Consider the following 13,370-nt stretch of genomic DNA (forward strand, 5'->3'; position numbering starts at 1 on the left):
TAGAGCAATGGAAAAGCATTAAAATGCAAACTCCATATTCCTTCAACCACTCAGGTTCTGGGATGGAACAATCTTGTTCATTCCTCTTTGGTACACAGAAACATTAAGCAACAGCTAGAACTGTAAGTGAAAAATATCAGATCAGTTGTACCTGAAGTATTGTGGAGGTGGTTTGTTGAGGCTTTGGTTTAGTGCAGCTGCCAGGATGGGATAAATAGCAATAAAGGCTGGCAGACTGACTCAGTTGAACACACACATGGAGCCAGCAAAGTAGATATATTGCGCTGCTGCCCATCTGTTCGCAGCACAAATAGCTGCACAGAGATGCCTGCTTGCCTGAGTCCAAAGCTAAGCCTGTGACCATCACAAGGCAACGTGATGGCCAAAGCCCAAACGAATGGCTCTAGTCTCTCAACACAAGGCGTCCAACAACAGTACCGTGCTTACCTCCAGCCATCCCTGTGTTGTTCCTGTCTGTTTTGGTGCCTGGACCGAGTGTCCCGCTGTCCATGCATGGGGTGTTTCCTGCCAGTTCAATTCACTTTCACCTGTAGCCACCACTGGTTATTACTCTGGGTGGGACTAGGGCTCTGCAGGCTACATAGACTGGAAAAATCAATCCTCAGAAAGAAAACAGAAATTACATTTTAACTTCCAGTGATATGTGCTGTGGTACAATGGGCATCACTGATGCAGCCAGCGCTTTGAGGCGGAACAGAGAAAAACTCCCTCAGTGGAGATTTGGCACGATCTTTATTTATACATAACACTTAAAATGGTTATATCTGGGAGACGGGAAAAACAGCCAGTGGGAGTACACAGCTTGCAGTGATCAGTAGCACACAGACCCCACTAACTGAACATTAGAGCCCCACAGCGATTTGAAAGGAGAGAATCATGCATCAAGCTGCCATGCTTTTCCCTACCTGCCATACCATCTCACATACACCGTGCTTTTCACTCAGTTGTAGCATTCAACAGTCAGTTTGACCCTTTCCAGTTTTCCTCTCAAACTGCAGCACTAACCCTAAATCTAGGTATCTCTGACCCTCCAAACAAGACATTATACGCTGTTCCTCACAGGCCTAAGCTCTTAGCCCAGACCTGGGAGAACTTGTAGTGTTCAGCAGCCACCGTGATTCTTCAGCTCCTCCTGCCAGGAATTCTAAAACTGGACCTGAGCCGTATTTAGCCCCAGACAAAACCACCTGACCGCAGCATAAAGGACAAGAAGCTATTCGCTGATTAATAACCATCAGCCGTTACCAGACAAGCATATTTCAGATCAGCAGCTGTCAGGGAAGAGACCCAAAGATCAGCATTTGTTTCCACAGCCAACCCAGTGACCTGACTCGGGAACAGTGAAAGGAGCACAAGCACTACTATAGACTACAGGAAAGAAGGATTGCTAAGTGGGGGAAGGATATCTGACGTATAGGAAAGTGGTGGATCCCCAAAATCACAGAGGCAGTGACCTACAGACACCTTTGCAAGAGGTTAGAAACATTGGCAGTCCAACACTTGGGAGAACCACAGTTGCTTCCTCCTGGCTGGATGTTTCACCAAAGGTTGCCTTTCCCAAAGAGACCTCTCTGAGGCAGGTAGCAAAGTCAGCAGCCGCTCCCACCACTGTTTAATCCTATAAACATGTACTCTATGTCCCATGTGAGGCAGAACATGCTGTCAAGACTGGAAACAGTGCTGGGCTCTTAATGCAACAGGCACTGGGAGGAGTCCCTGTTCTTTTCAGAGCTCAATGTTGTCTTTACCTTCAAGGACTTGTGTTTTCTGTATTTCTCTCATCATGGGCAGAATCCTACCACTTACAAAGCTGTAGGAGACGGCTCGTTAACAGATCTCTCTTCCTCTCACATCTAGGTACTACACAGCCTTCATCTATAGAGCCCTCAGGATGGTGATTCTGGGAGGTGATGGTGGGGAGGGACAGGGCAGGGAGAAGAGGGTGCTGGCTAGGGCAGGTCTTCTGGTACTGGAAACTCATACCCAGGCCTTGACTTGAGTGTTCCAGCCCTTGGCACAGCTGCACAGGCCTCCCTCCTCGTACCAGCGCCACTTCACCCCCTTGTACACAGCCCTGCTGTATGGCTGGAAGCACATGAAGAGACGGAGACGCCTTGCCAGGCTGCAGTAGATAGCCATGGCCACCACAATGAGAGGAGACATGATGACGAAGCCAAGGATAATGAGGGCAGAAGAGCTGTTGTCATCCAAGATGCTTTTGCAGTAGCGGGCAGCTGAGTGCAGCACCTGTGGAAAGAGTGAGAGAGAGCTTGTCACAGATCTGGTGGTGGATAGGAGTGGTGACCAAAGTACACTTGAGTTTCTAGTGCTTTCAGAGAAATTCACACCTCTTCCCTCTCTCCAAGCTGAGCTCAGCAATCTTCAGGCTACACCGTGTGACCGACAACACATTTTAATCAAGCTTTCAATTATTCTAGCATCCCTGTGAGACAAGAGCACTACACACTGATCCTGAAGCAGGAAACGCTAATCTTTATTAAGTCATCAGAATAGCACAGCTTAGCATTTGATAGGCAGAAACCAAATAAAGAGGACTCCTGCTGCTACATCCATGTGGGTGGCACAACATACTGGAAATTATAACAAAGTAAATAAAAATACAGGAAGATGTTAGATTCTGCAGACAGACATTGGTCATTCCATAGCTACCCGCTGGCTGGAGACTCTCCAGACTCCTGCCCTGGAACAGACCCCTTTGTGTTCTGTCTTCTGTGTACACGCTGTGCTCATTTCTACCTCCTAGCACCTCTTTGCACTACAAAATCTGCCAGGAAAGCCCATTCACCCCATGTTGCTGCAAAGCATCCAGCACACTAACCAGTCCTTGCTGAATGGTATTTAAAGCACTCCTTTCATCCTGGCAGCAGGAGATCCCTGTCAAGCCACTCAGTTGTTCTGCATTAAGAATTGCTACAGGCAATCCCCATGTCCCCTAGCTTCCTTTCCTTCTGCCATATTCTTTCAGCAGTACAAGAAACACAACCCATCATACTGAGAAAAAAAAAAAAAAATTAAAAAAATCCACCTAATGGATCTGCAGTGCAGAAATCAGCCTCTGGCTACTAGGAAGGCATTGAAAAACAGTAGCCCAGAGAAAGGGCTGCTCTTTACAAGCCATACTGCCACAATCCCTTTCTATGCCTATTAAAGTCTGTGTTAAAAGGCTCCATGCAGCTAACAGCAACACAGTTGCTTTCATTTCTAATGTACTTGGCTGTACTAGAAAAAACTTTTGCATGTCCTCAAAGCCTTCGACTGGAGAGCACTGTGTGTGCAAAGCAGAACTTGCCAAGATGAGGGTCAAGCATAGTGAAGCTGGAAGAGGTAATTCTGGGAGGCAGTCCTCATATTATTTCCCATTTTGGGTCCAATTTGAAGTCCCTATTTATGACTTTCAAGGACCGGTTTCAGATCATAGGAAAAATTGATTTAAGGGCTTTGCAGGCAATCTCCTCTTAAACCTACCCTAAAAAGCCTCATGTCTTACAGAATATGCATCCACGCTGCACTTATGCAGACGGACCAGCCATTTTAACAAGGCAATGGCTCACACTGCACTTTCTCCCAGTGAGAATTTATTAGGTTATTTCTTGTGAAGACGTACTCTTCAATAAAACAAAAGTCATTCTACTCACCTGCCCTTTTGTATGTGAAAATCCTAACAGCCATGGACTGTAAAGGCAAGTGTCGCGACCCAAAATGAAGAAGGGTTGCATGACTATTCAGGTAGATCAGGACCCCTCTGAGCCACTTTTGCTTTCTGTAGGCTCTCCAGAGCTTCCAACTTTACCCTGTTAGGCATCACATACATTTGCATCCCATAGTCAAACACTTCCAAAAGGTGTCAGAGCCACAGTGGGAATTGCCTGACCCAGAGGTACATGATTTCTCTATGAATTATGCTTCACTCCAACTAGCAGCACCACTCGTGTCTGCCCTGTTCTACAAAACAATTACCATGACAGATGTCTCCCTGTTCATTAGTTTGCAAGATCACAAAAAGCTTTTCAGTAACAGCAGCTATGAGTTGTCGTAATTTCAGGGCAATAAAAAATCAAAGCCAAACTTCTCAGACCAGCAAATACATCAGTACTGAGAAAACAATAACAGCACAGGCCCTTTGTCAGGGAGCTTTGAGAAAGGGAGCTGTGGGCTGACAACTCGTGTTGCTAGGATGTCAGCTGAAAAATACAGTGCAATGGCTGTATTGGAAAGTTACAGCACATCCCCCAAAGCTATAAATGTTTGCAGCCAACAGTATGTCTTAGCATGCTGTCGTGCCCCAGGGTTTAGAGGCCTCAAGTGAGCAAACTCAGATTCCACCTACAGAATGAGCACCTTTACCACACACACAGCTCCTGAGAATAAATCACGGGCACTAAAAGTGCTGCCAAAGAAGCTGTTCTCCCAGAGCTGAGTGACATTTTACACATCTGGGAAATGTGCTTTTATACTTCAGCTAGGCAGAGAAGGGGTCTCCTCCTTCACTGTGGAGCGAGATCTCCACAGGTATATCCACATACAGCTCCACAGAAGTTGGCAGAGCCCTACTGGATTAAACTGGGCAAATGGCTGAGCCCTGCTGCATGGTTGAATCCTTTCCTACCACCCACGCTAGAATCTGCTCACTCAGACAGAGGTCCCAAGGATGTGGGTGATTAGCTAGAAAGCACAGATTTCAGTAAAAGGAAGGGGAAAAGCTTTCTTCTTTCAATATTTCTCAGGTAAATACATCAGTTTGAGAACATTTAAATAACCTTCCCTTTAGTTCAGATTCTGTGGAATGGGGAGATGAATAGCATCTATATTTCGAGTCAATTCTTCCTGCTGGGAGAGGGTACTACAGTGTGTGGGGGTTTTCCCCAAAGTAGGAAGTAAAAGAGCTCTTCTAACTTAGGATAATGAGCAAAAGAAGTCATATTGAGCTGGTCTAACAGTTACTGCCTGCGAGGAAAACAGGAGAACTGCTTTTTCACATCCACGCTTAGTCAAGTGATTCCAAAGATATTTATAGAAATATACCAAGAAGAAGTTTATAAGTAATGAAATAATGAAATCCAGAGGAAAACAACCAACTGGAATAGACATGCACACAGCCAGAGCCCTTACTGACAAAAGTAGGCTCATTTGTTGGTGTGAGAAGCTGTACAGCACATTTGGGAAAACACGTGAATGTTAGACTGGCGTAAGAAGGGGATTATATATTCTGTTAGACTTTACTAGTTCTATAATTAGCCATAGGGCAGATCAAATATGACAAACACTGTAGAGGGCTTACTTAAATGGAAAGTAACAAACCCTATCAGAACCCATGTAGGGCTTGTGCGAATTACAGAGGAGTTCAGGTTGGCAGCTCTCAGTAACAGAGGTCACAGAAAAGGGAGAAATGTTGTGACGTTAAAATGCAAACAGCAACTCTGTCAAGCCTGGGAGTGTATTCACCTGAGCTGTCACAGCTGCTTGTTATTTTCGTGGGAATAAACTTTATTGCCCAGTCAAGCTTCCATTTCCCACAATACTGGGAAGAAGGGAGGGGTGAAAATATATCTTGCTCCTTCCTGCCAGCATTCAGGTGTGCCCACAAGACCGGCATCTCATGCAACCTTGTTGTGAAACGCCGTAGATTTATCTCTGATCACTTCACACTTAAACAAGTGTACAAAGTGGAGTGCACAGGGGATCAGGACCAAGGGGTCCCATCCCATCTCAGTCCCCGAGGAGCTCGGCAGTCACAGGCAGCTGCTGTCAGCGTTCTCCCTGCCTCTCCAATAAAAGCCTTTCTGTGCTAACTTACTGACACTGAATCTATAGGTGCCAACCAACTACTTTAAGGCAATTAGTCCAGAAACCATAAAACCTGTACTTCCCTAGACAAATGCACGTGCCAGCCTTGCTTACAGCTGTGCCACAGACACCAAGCAGGAGAGACCGCTCCCTCGTACAACCAAGAAACTTCAGGTCAGCATGAACCGCCATAAACCTGTTCTTGTCAGCCCAGTCTATACACATACCCTGCCCTTATGAAAAAAAAATCTATACGCGTACACACCCTTTATGAAAACAAAGCCAAAGCTCGGGGAGCCTAGCCTTGCCTTTACAGCCACTGCTCCCCATGGGCTAAAACAAAACCCTTATAGATGGCCCTGCTTTAGAGGTGGCTGTTAGCAGCCAAATGGAGCAAGGCTTACTTACCCGAGAGTGGCACTGGAAGCCAAAGTAAACCACCACAATGGTAGGAAGTAGCACAATGGTGAAGATAACGAACATCAGGATCAAATTCATTAAAAAGACCAGGGAGTTCATGGTGACTACCACCAGGGTCCATGCCAAGCAGCACCAGGCACTCCGTGGCTCCCTGGGAAGGAGCTGGTCATCCATGTCATATGGCGGGAGGGTAGTAATCATCCGAGACTTGTCTGAGAGGTTTTCTGCTCCAAAGTCCTCAGCGTCCTGGCCAGACATTCTTCAAGAAGATAGTTAATCAGCCCACACTCTTATCCAAAATGGTTTCTTTGCTTTTGGCAACAGACCTGGGAAGTAATTTGCAGAGGCTCTTCCTGCTTCTTCCACACGTGGACAAGAACTCTTAACCAGAGATCATAATGGAGCAAAGAAGCAAAGACCTCTTTTGGCCACCTGCTTTCTCAGGACCTGGCCAGCACAGGTTGGTTTTTTTCAGAATGTTTTCCATCAGTGTCCCAACCTCAGTTTCAAAGTAGCTGTGGCTGCTGGAAGTTTGGCAACAGCTATTATTTTGCTTTTGAATCCATAGTACTCCCGAATTTGTTGTTCTTCCTAGGATTGTGATGCCAAGAGGTCCCAAACAGTTGCTGTCTCAGCTTTGATAGGCTGCTCGGTTCCAGAAAGTGCCTAGCTTTAGTATCCTCCTTCGCCTTTGAGCACTGATGTTCACTAAGAATATGAGGCTTAGGCACTTTCAGACAGTTCCTTGACTTCAGATCATCTTTCCATGCTCTTCACCCTGTACCCAAGTAAATATTCCTACTCAACTCTCATCCAAATGAGGTGACTGGTAAAGATAACGAACAGCAGCAGTTTCTCCACTCTCTGCCTTGCTGGAGTCCTTGCCCACACCTTGCAGAGCTGGAAGCCAAGACTGGAGCAGCGTGTGGTTTCACCGCTCTCAGCTGCCTGCAGTCACAGGCACTCAAATACAAGCAGTGTCTTCCTCTCTGAGCTGGCGCTCAGAGCTTTGCAACACTGCTGTGTTTACAGAGTAGATTCTGAAGCTGCTTTCTGTGCTAGCCAATCCTTTACATCTAGCTGTCTCGCTATTGAAGTGATTTAGCACGCAGCACCCAAGAGTCACACTCGAACCATACATTCCCAGGTCAAGATGGTCCCTCTTCAGTTTTAATTATTCTGTCCCTGATTAATTTTCTACAATTTCTCTCTAGATTAAAAAAACTTAGAGAAATTGGTAATAGTCACTATATACCTCAGAAATCTTCTGTTCTCTGCAGTCATTACTGTTATTGTTTGCAGAGCATATTGATATTCTTGTAGTGAAGGCACAGCAATTATCAATTATTTCACCTGCCTCCTATGATCAATATTATTCAAGAATTTCAGTGATATCTGCACATTTATGTAGCCTTTTAGATACACACATACGTGCATGATCACAGTTCTGCAGGAGGGAGAGAACTTCCTTAACGCCAGAGGAAACCGAGGTAGCATAGGTCTTACCAGGAGGAACAGCTTGTCTATGGCACGAGTCAGGGAAAGAATTCAGGACTCCTGTGTTGCACTTGATGCTTTTCTGCCCTAGAAAAAGGTTATCGGAAAAAACGAGGCTCACACAATGCTAAATTTAAAATTATTTAATAATACAGTCGAGTGCTAGCTTTCCTTCATTAAACACTTTTATTAAAAATGGCACATTTCAGGTGCCCATCCCCCTGCCATTGTTGGGTGTTTTGGTATGTTTGTCTGCCTTACTTATTTACTGGCTGGCTGTAGCAACATGCACAGCAGAATTAAAGCTAAGACAGTTTTCTCTAAGGACACAGACAGACCTGCTCATGAAGCATTTACCAGTGGCCCATCAGAAGAGCTCCACCAGATGATAAATTAGGGCTAGCAGACCTCTGGGCAGCTGCATCCCAAACATACCACGGCTTAACAACAGCCTCTGACAAAGCCATGCCACTAGGAGAAGGTGATGAGAGCAACACAAATGCAATATCCAGGCTCAATATACATCACTCATGAGTGAAGCAGACTGTTACTGATTTCTGATATTGCTTTTAATCGAAGTTAGGCTCCATTGTGCCAGGCACTCAATAGATGTTGACTAAGTGCACAGCACAATATTTTATTGCGCAAGCTTTAGAAACAGGGAACAGGCATACAAAAAGTTAAAAGGGTTGCGCAAGTTTCTTTCAAAGCTAAAATTTGGATGCAGATCTCCAAGTCACAGGCCACTATTTCAATTAGGAGGCACACGTATGTGTCATATGACTTTTTTTCCTGATTGCAGTAAGTAGAGTATCACTCTGCAAAGATACAGGCCCATGTAGCCAGAAGGATTGCCTTCTAACTGAAATAAAATATAATTGAACACATTCTGTCCTCTTGCTGCTTAAAGTACCCCGGAAGAGTGTTACACACTACTTGTAGGAAGCAAGCAGCGAGACAAATTGAGGCTATTTGCAATCTGCCACATGTAATCAATATCAAAACAGAGGCTTTAAAATTGAAGTGAGTTGAAGAGCTGTGTGAGAATACAGGTTTCAAAGGTATAAAGAGTGATACCAGTGAGAAGGAAGCCTTTTTGAAACAAATAAGTGGTTCTTAAACAGCTCAACAATGTCCATACTTGTTATGCAGTTCCCCAGCTATGAAAATTATCAGTTGATCCACTTCTTCCCCCCCCCCCCCCCCCCCAGCTCTTCTTGTAGACCCTCTTAGGCATCCAAAAGGGTCTCACAAACTTCAGCTCTATCAGCATCCAGCAGTAAAAATTCATTTGGCTAATCTGTACCAGATCACAAGTCAGGTGTATCATTCCCACTAACAGCAGAAATTACTCATAACTACGTGGTGCACTTAGAACTGTTCTGTGTTTTCCATTGACAGATCTCAAAACCCATCAGAAAGATAGAAAGTTTCAGCCACAAGATGCTGCTGGAAGCTCGGCAATAATTAAGTTCTTGCTGCTCCCTAAGAAATAGAGGGAATAGACTCCCTCCCACAGTACCTAACCAAGGTGCAAACAGTAGACTCGGAGATGGTAGTCAGGTTCAGGTAAGATTCCAGATCTTCGGGCACACTTACAATTATAAGACAGGTCCAAGGCCAACCTGGGAAGTCAGTGTAAGGGTCAGAGTCCAGAACAAGGTCCACAACCAGCCTCGGCTGTAACCCAGCTAACCCCAGAAACAGGTACACCTACACCAACAGCTCAGGCAGAAAGGCTGTTCCCCCAGAGGCACTAACACCCCATCTCTTCCTCAGCCCTTGGATCCCATCTCCTTTTAAGAAACAAAACAGATGAACTAATGAAAAGTTTTCTGTTAATTTGCTGGAAACTCACCTATCGCCGCTATTGTCAGCCAGCTCCCTGGGGAACCAGGCTATAGAGCTGGAAGGCACATGGAGGTGTGGGAAGAGATATGTCAATATCTTATTACAGTGCAGTGATCTGCTTAAGAGCCTAGGAAAGTTACAAAGCCAGGGTAGTATTCTACAGTTCTCAGAATTAATGGCTTTGCTGTGGAGATAATTGTGTACGTGAATCAAGGGTGTTCTCGTCCACGGGCACACACTTCATTCTTCAGGCTCTTAGATAGTTTCTGAGCTGCAGCTCTCTCGCCATCCCAGCTTTGAGTTGGGAAAGATCTTTTCAGACAAAACTGTGGCAACGATGACGAAAGGTTTATTATTTATGCAAAATTCTAGCTTCTTCGTGATGTTTCGGGAAGGAGAAAATAAAAGTGGGAGCCAGTATCTCCAATATAATCCTGTTTATTTACCAAGTGGCACAAGAGTAATTTTTTTTCTTAAATATGACAGGGAACAAATAACAGGAGGTATTTTTTTGCACAGAAGGCTAGTCCCTTTCTAGCAAGCACTCTGCCCAAAAGGATTCTCTGGAAGCCCTGCTCTTAGGGCTTTCTCCAGCTGTGTCTTTCTCACTTCTTCCCTGAAGCACATTTTCTTTGGAATGTCTTCTGCATCTCTCCTAGACACAGCAGCCAGACAATAGCGAGGAAAATCGCTTTGCCTCTCATGCCCTGTATTTTGCCTCTGTTTTGAGTGAGGACTGTTAGTTTCACCTGACATTCATCCCAAATGGATAAACGGTGGCTATTTCCCTGGCTATGGTGGGGTTTGGTTGGACTGGGTAGGCTTTATGGTTTGATGTTTCCTGACTGGAGGGAAAAGCCTCTCAGCCCCAGGGAGCAACAGGGGAAGGAGTTACCTTCATCCAGGAGCTAGAGCCCCGTTCTCCACCCAAAGCAGAGGGAAGCCGCACTGTTCCTCACCAGGGACTGGTGCTGATGTCTTAAAGTAGATTTCTCTCAAGTAATTTTATTTCCTCCAACTTTAGCACTGAAGGTGACACTGAATTTAATTAATCTGGTTGGGTTGTTATTATTTATTCCTTCTGCTGAGTTCTCTCACGGTGAAGGAAAAAACCCCATTGATGTGCCAAGAGAGGGGAAGAAGGTTAAAAATAGACTCTGAGACTGACAGCACTGCCAGTAGCCTGTATCCTGATTTGTTCCAGAAGGAATATACTGGTAAATAAGAGAAAACATTAATTTGTAGCACGGATTAAAGTCAACATCTATCTGTTTTGAACTCAGCTGCCCTTGAAGGAGCAGGGTAGGGAAAAGAAGTGTGAAATCCAGAAAGCAATTACTCTCCCTTGGGCAGCAGGCACCAAGAGTTTCTGGTATTGGACTGACCAAAGCACTAAGTTTTTTGTTCACAGCCAGCCCGCCAGTTTCCCAGCCACAAAAGGGAGGCCTGGACAATCTCAGCCTGCCTCACCGGAGAGAAGTGAGACCAGAAGCACAGAACTGAGTAGAAGAGGTGGAAGGAACCATGGCATAAGCTGAATTTCACTGTGGAATACTGCCCTGAGGAATCCTACTTCTTTCCTTCCACTGAAAGGTTATTCTTGTGTTTGGTTACCCCACCTAGCTGGAGTGCTAAAGAACATCTTGGGTACCACAGTGGACTGCACACTCTCATCACCGAGAATAACGGTTTCCCTTGTTTTTCAAATTGAAAAATTAATCTGAAAATCACTTCTTTAAACTGATTATAAATTCATTTACTACAGCTCTGCATTGTAAGTCAAAAAACAATAGACAACTGTCTCCCAAATACGAAGATGTTCCTCTACTTTTCCATTTTTGAATGTCAAACATTGAAATATTTTTGAAAGGTGTACTAACTAATCCAAACGTTTAAAATTGATTTCAAAATCCCTTCAGCTGACAGATCAATTTTGATTTTAACAAGACTGTAAACCCCAGGACCAGCTCTGTTTGGACAGCCACTTTCCTGGGAGGGGGTGAAAGAACTATGACATTTTTTTAGTAATAAATGCATCAGAGAGAGAAAGATTAAAAAAATACAGAGAGAAGCAACCTTTAAAAGAGTCATCAGAGTATGAAAAGTCCGTTTTCATCTTGTTCCACCCATTTCCTTCACTGCACTCTCAGGCTGAATGGCTCCTAGGGGACAAGGTAGGGTAGCAGCCTTCTCTCAAGCTGCAAAGTGTGAAATCTCTTCACAGATCTATCCAGACATCCAGAGGGAAATAACTATTGAATCCATCCTGCTTTCAGTGGTTGCACAGGCCAGTCACAGTGTTAATAAAGCCCCAAATCTGTGCAGGAAACCAGATGGCATTGGATGTAATAAATGTGACAAATGGCATGGAGGTTACTAAAGAGTCTCATTTACTATGCCTGTCTAACAACCGCTGTTTTAAATATGTAACATTTTTCAAGCTTGACTTAGGCCTTCTAAGTGGAGAAAGGATAGGATATGCACCACCACCCCACCCCCCAAACTATAGAAGGTAGAATCAAGGTTAGGCTTAAACCATGGAAAGATTGCGAACTCGGTGCTGGGCAACTAAAAATTCCACCCAAAAATCACTTCAGCTGTGTTGTACTGGGGCACCACAGAGCTACTACAGTTCCATAAATAGCAGGGTTTGGCTGGTCTATGCAGCTTGCCATTTCTGTAATTTTTTCCTCACATGAAATTGTATTTCTACCAGAGCCTTACAGAAGGATCACCTATGGACCGAATTTCTGTGCTGGCATTTAACCTACACAAGCCTAGTGCAGATAAAGCCAATCCTGAGAATTTTCTAAGTGTGTGTGCCTGATTCTCAGACCTTGAAGGGCACAGAACAACCTGAACTCCGTGTTGAAATGTGTAGATGGCACTTCCTTCCCCGCATCTGTTCTTTCCAGTACAAAAATCATTCTTCAACACTAAACTCCCATTAAAACAAACCAACAAACAAAACCCCAAATGAAGCCATCAATAATTCTGCCACTGAAAACAGCTTAGAATAGCCAGGCTGATGGAGTCATATGGACCTGAGGAATTTTTTACCACTTACATTCTTTTTAAGCATTTTCTCATATTCTTATTCTTTTCAGATCCAGTATGATCTGTTTCATGATGTTGATAACAAGTTCCACCAGGCTCACAGGCTTCCTGCTGATTTGTGTGACTGTTCCATCTTAAAGATACATGCTTCAGTTAGGAGGAGGGATAGGAAAAGGAAAACGAAACAGCTTGATATTTGTTGATACAATAAAATATTAAGCCTGCATTCCTTTCTCTTCCACACAGTTTTACATTTTAAAACTTTCAAAAACCTAGGTTTTGTCTGCAAGTATCAGTATAAAAATAAACTGTGTGCCAGAATTAAACCAAAATTAAATTTTATCATCAACACCTTTTAGAATAATATTTATTTTAGAATAATACTCATTTATATGAAATCTAACAGCACAAGAAACATAAAAAGAATACTAATACAGGCAGATATTCAGGTATTTGTGAGTGCTGATAATACTAAAGTTGCTAGAGAAGTTATAAATAATGCTTAACTCTTCAAAAGCACTTTTATCTCTAGAAGGCAGCTTGGACACGTTATTTTACCATAGCTTCCTAATGGAAAACCCCAAAAGCCCAACTGGCAGCCGGTGGCAGCCTGACCCTGAATTATACTCTGGGTATGAATTGGGCAGAAAATAATAATGACTAACTGGAGCAATTTCTAACAGGAGCATCATTGCTTTGAGATGCTGAAACTGGTAATG

General features: G+C 44.1%; 1 protein-coding gene across 1 annotated transcript; it reads right to left on the bottom strand.

The window, feature by feature from the left end:
- Positions 1–741: 741 nt before the first annotated feature.
- TMEM88B (transmembrane protein 88B) lies at positions 742–7,215 on the bottom strand. Its single transcript, XM_049803120.1, has 2 exons — positions 6,235–7,215; positions 742–2,268 (listed from the first exon to the last, which is right to left on the bottom strand). Exons 1-2 carry the CDS (start codon positions 6,502–6,504, stop codon positions 1,999–2,001), a joined length of 540 nt encoding a protein of 179 aa, XP_049659077.1. The 5' UTR covers positions 6,505–7,215; the 3' UTR covers positions 742–1,998.
- Between the last annotated feature and the right edge of the window lie 6,155 nt (positions 7,216–13,370).

This window comes from Accipiter gentilis, chromosome 1 (genome assembly GCF_929443795.1).
Source record: "Accipiter gentilis chromosome 1, bAccGen1.1, whole genome shotgun sequence".
Lineage (NCBI taxonomy): Eukaryota > Metazoa > Chordata > Aves > Accipitriformes > Accipitridae > Astur > Astur gentilis.

Excerpts from the sequence above, each read along its gene's own strand:
- TMEM88B (XM_049803120.1), bottom strand. The coding sequence starts at position 6,504 with ATGTCTGGCCAGGACGCTGAGGACTTTGGAGCAGAAAACCTCTCAGAC. Across the intron at positions 2,269-6,234 it reads GCTTCCAGTGCCACTCTCGG|GTGCTGCACTCAGCTGCCCG; the intron begins GTAAGTAAGCCT and ends CTCTTTCCACAG.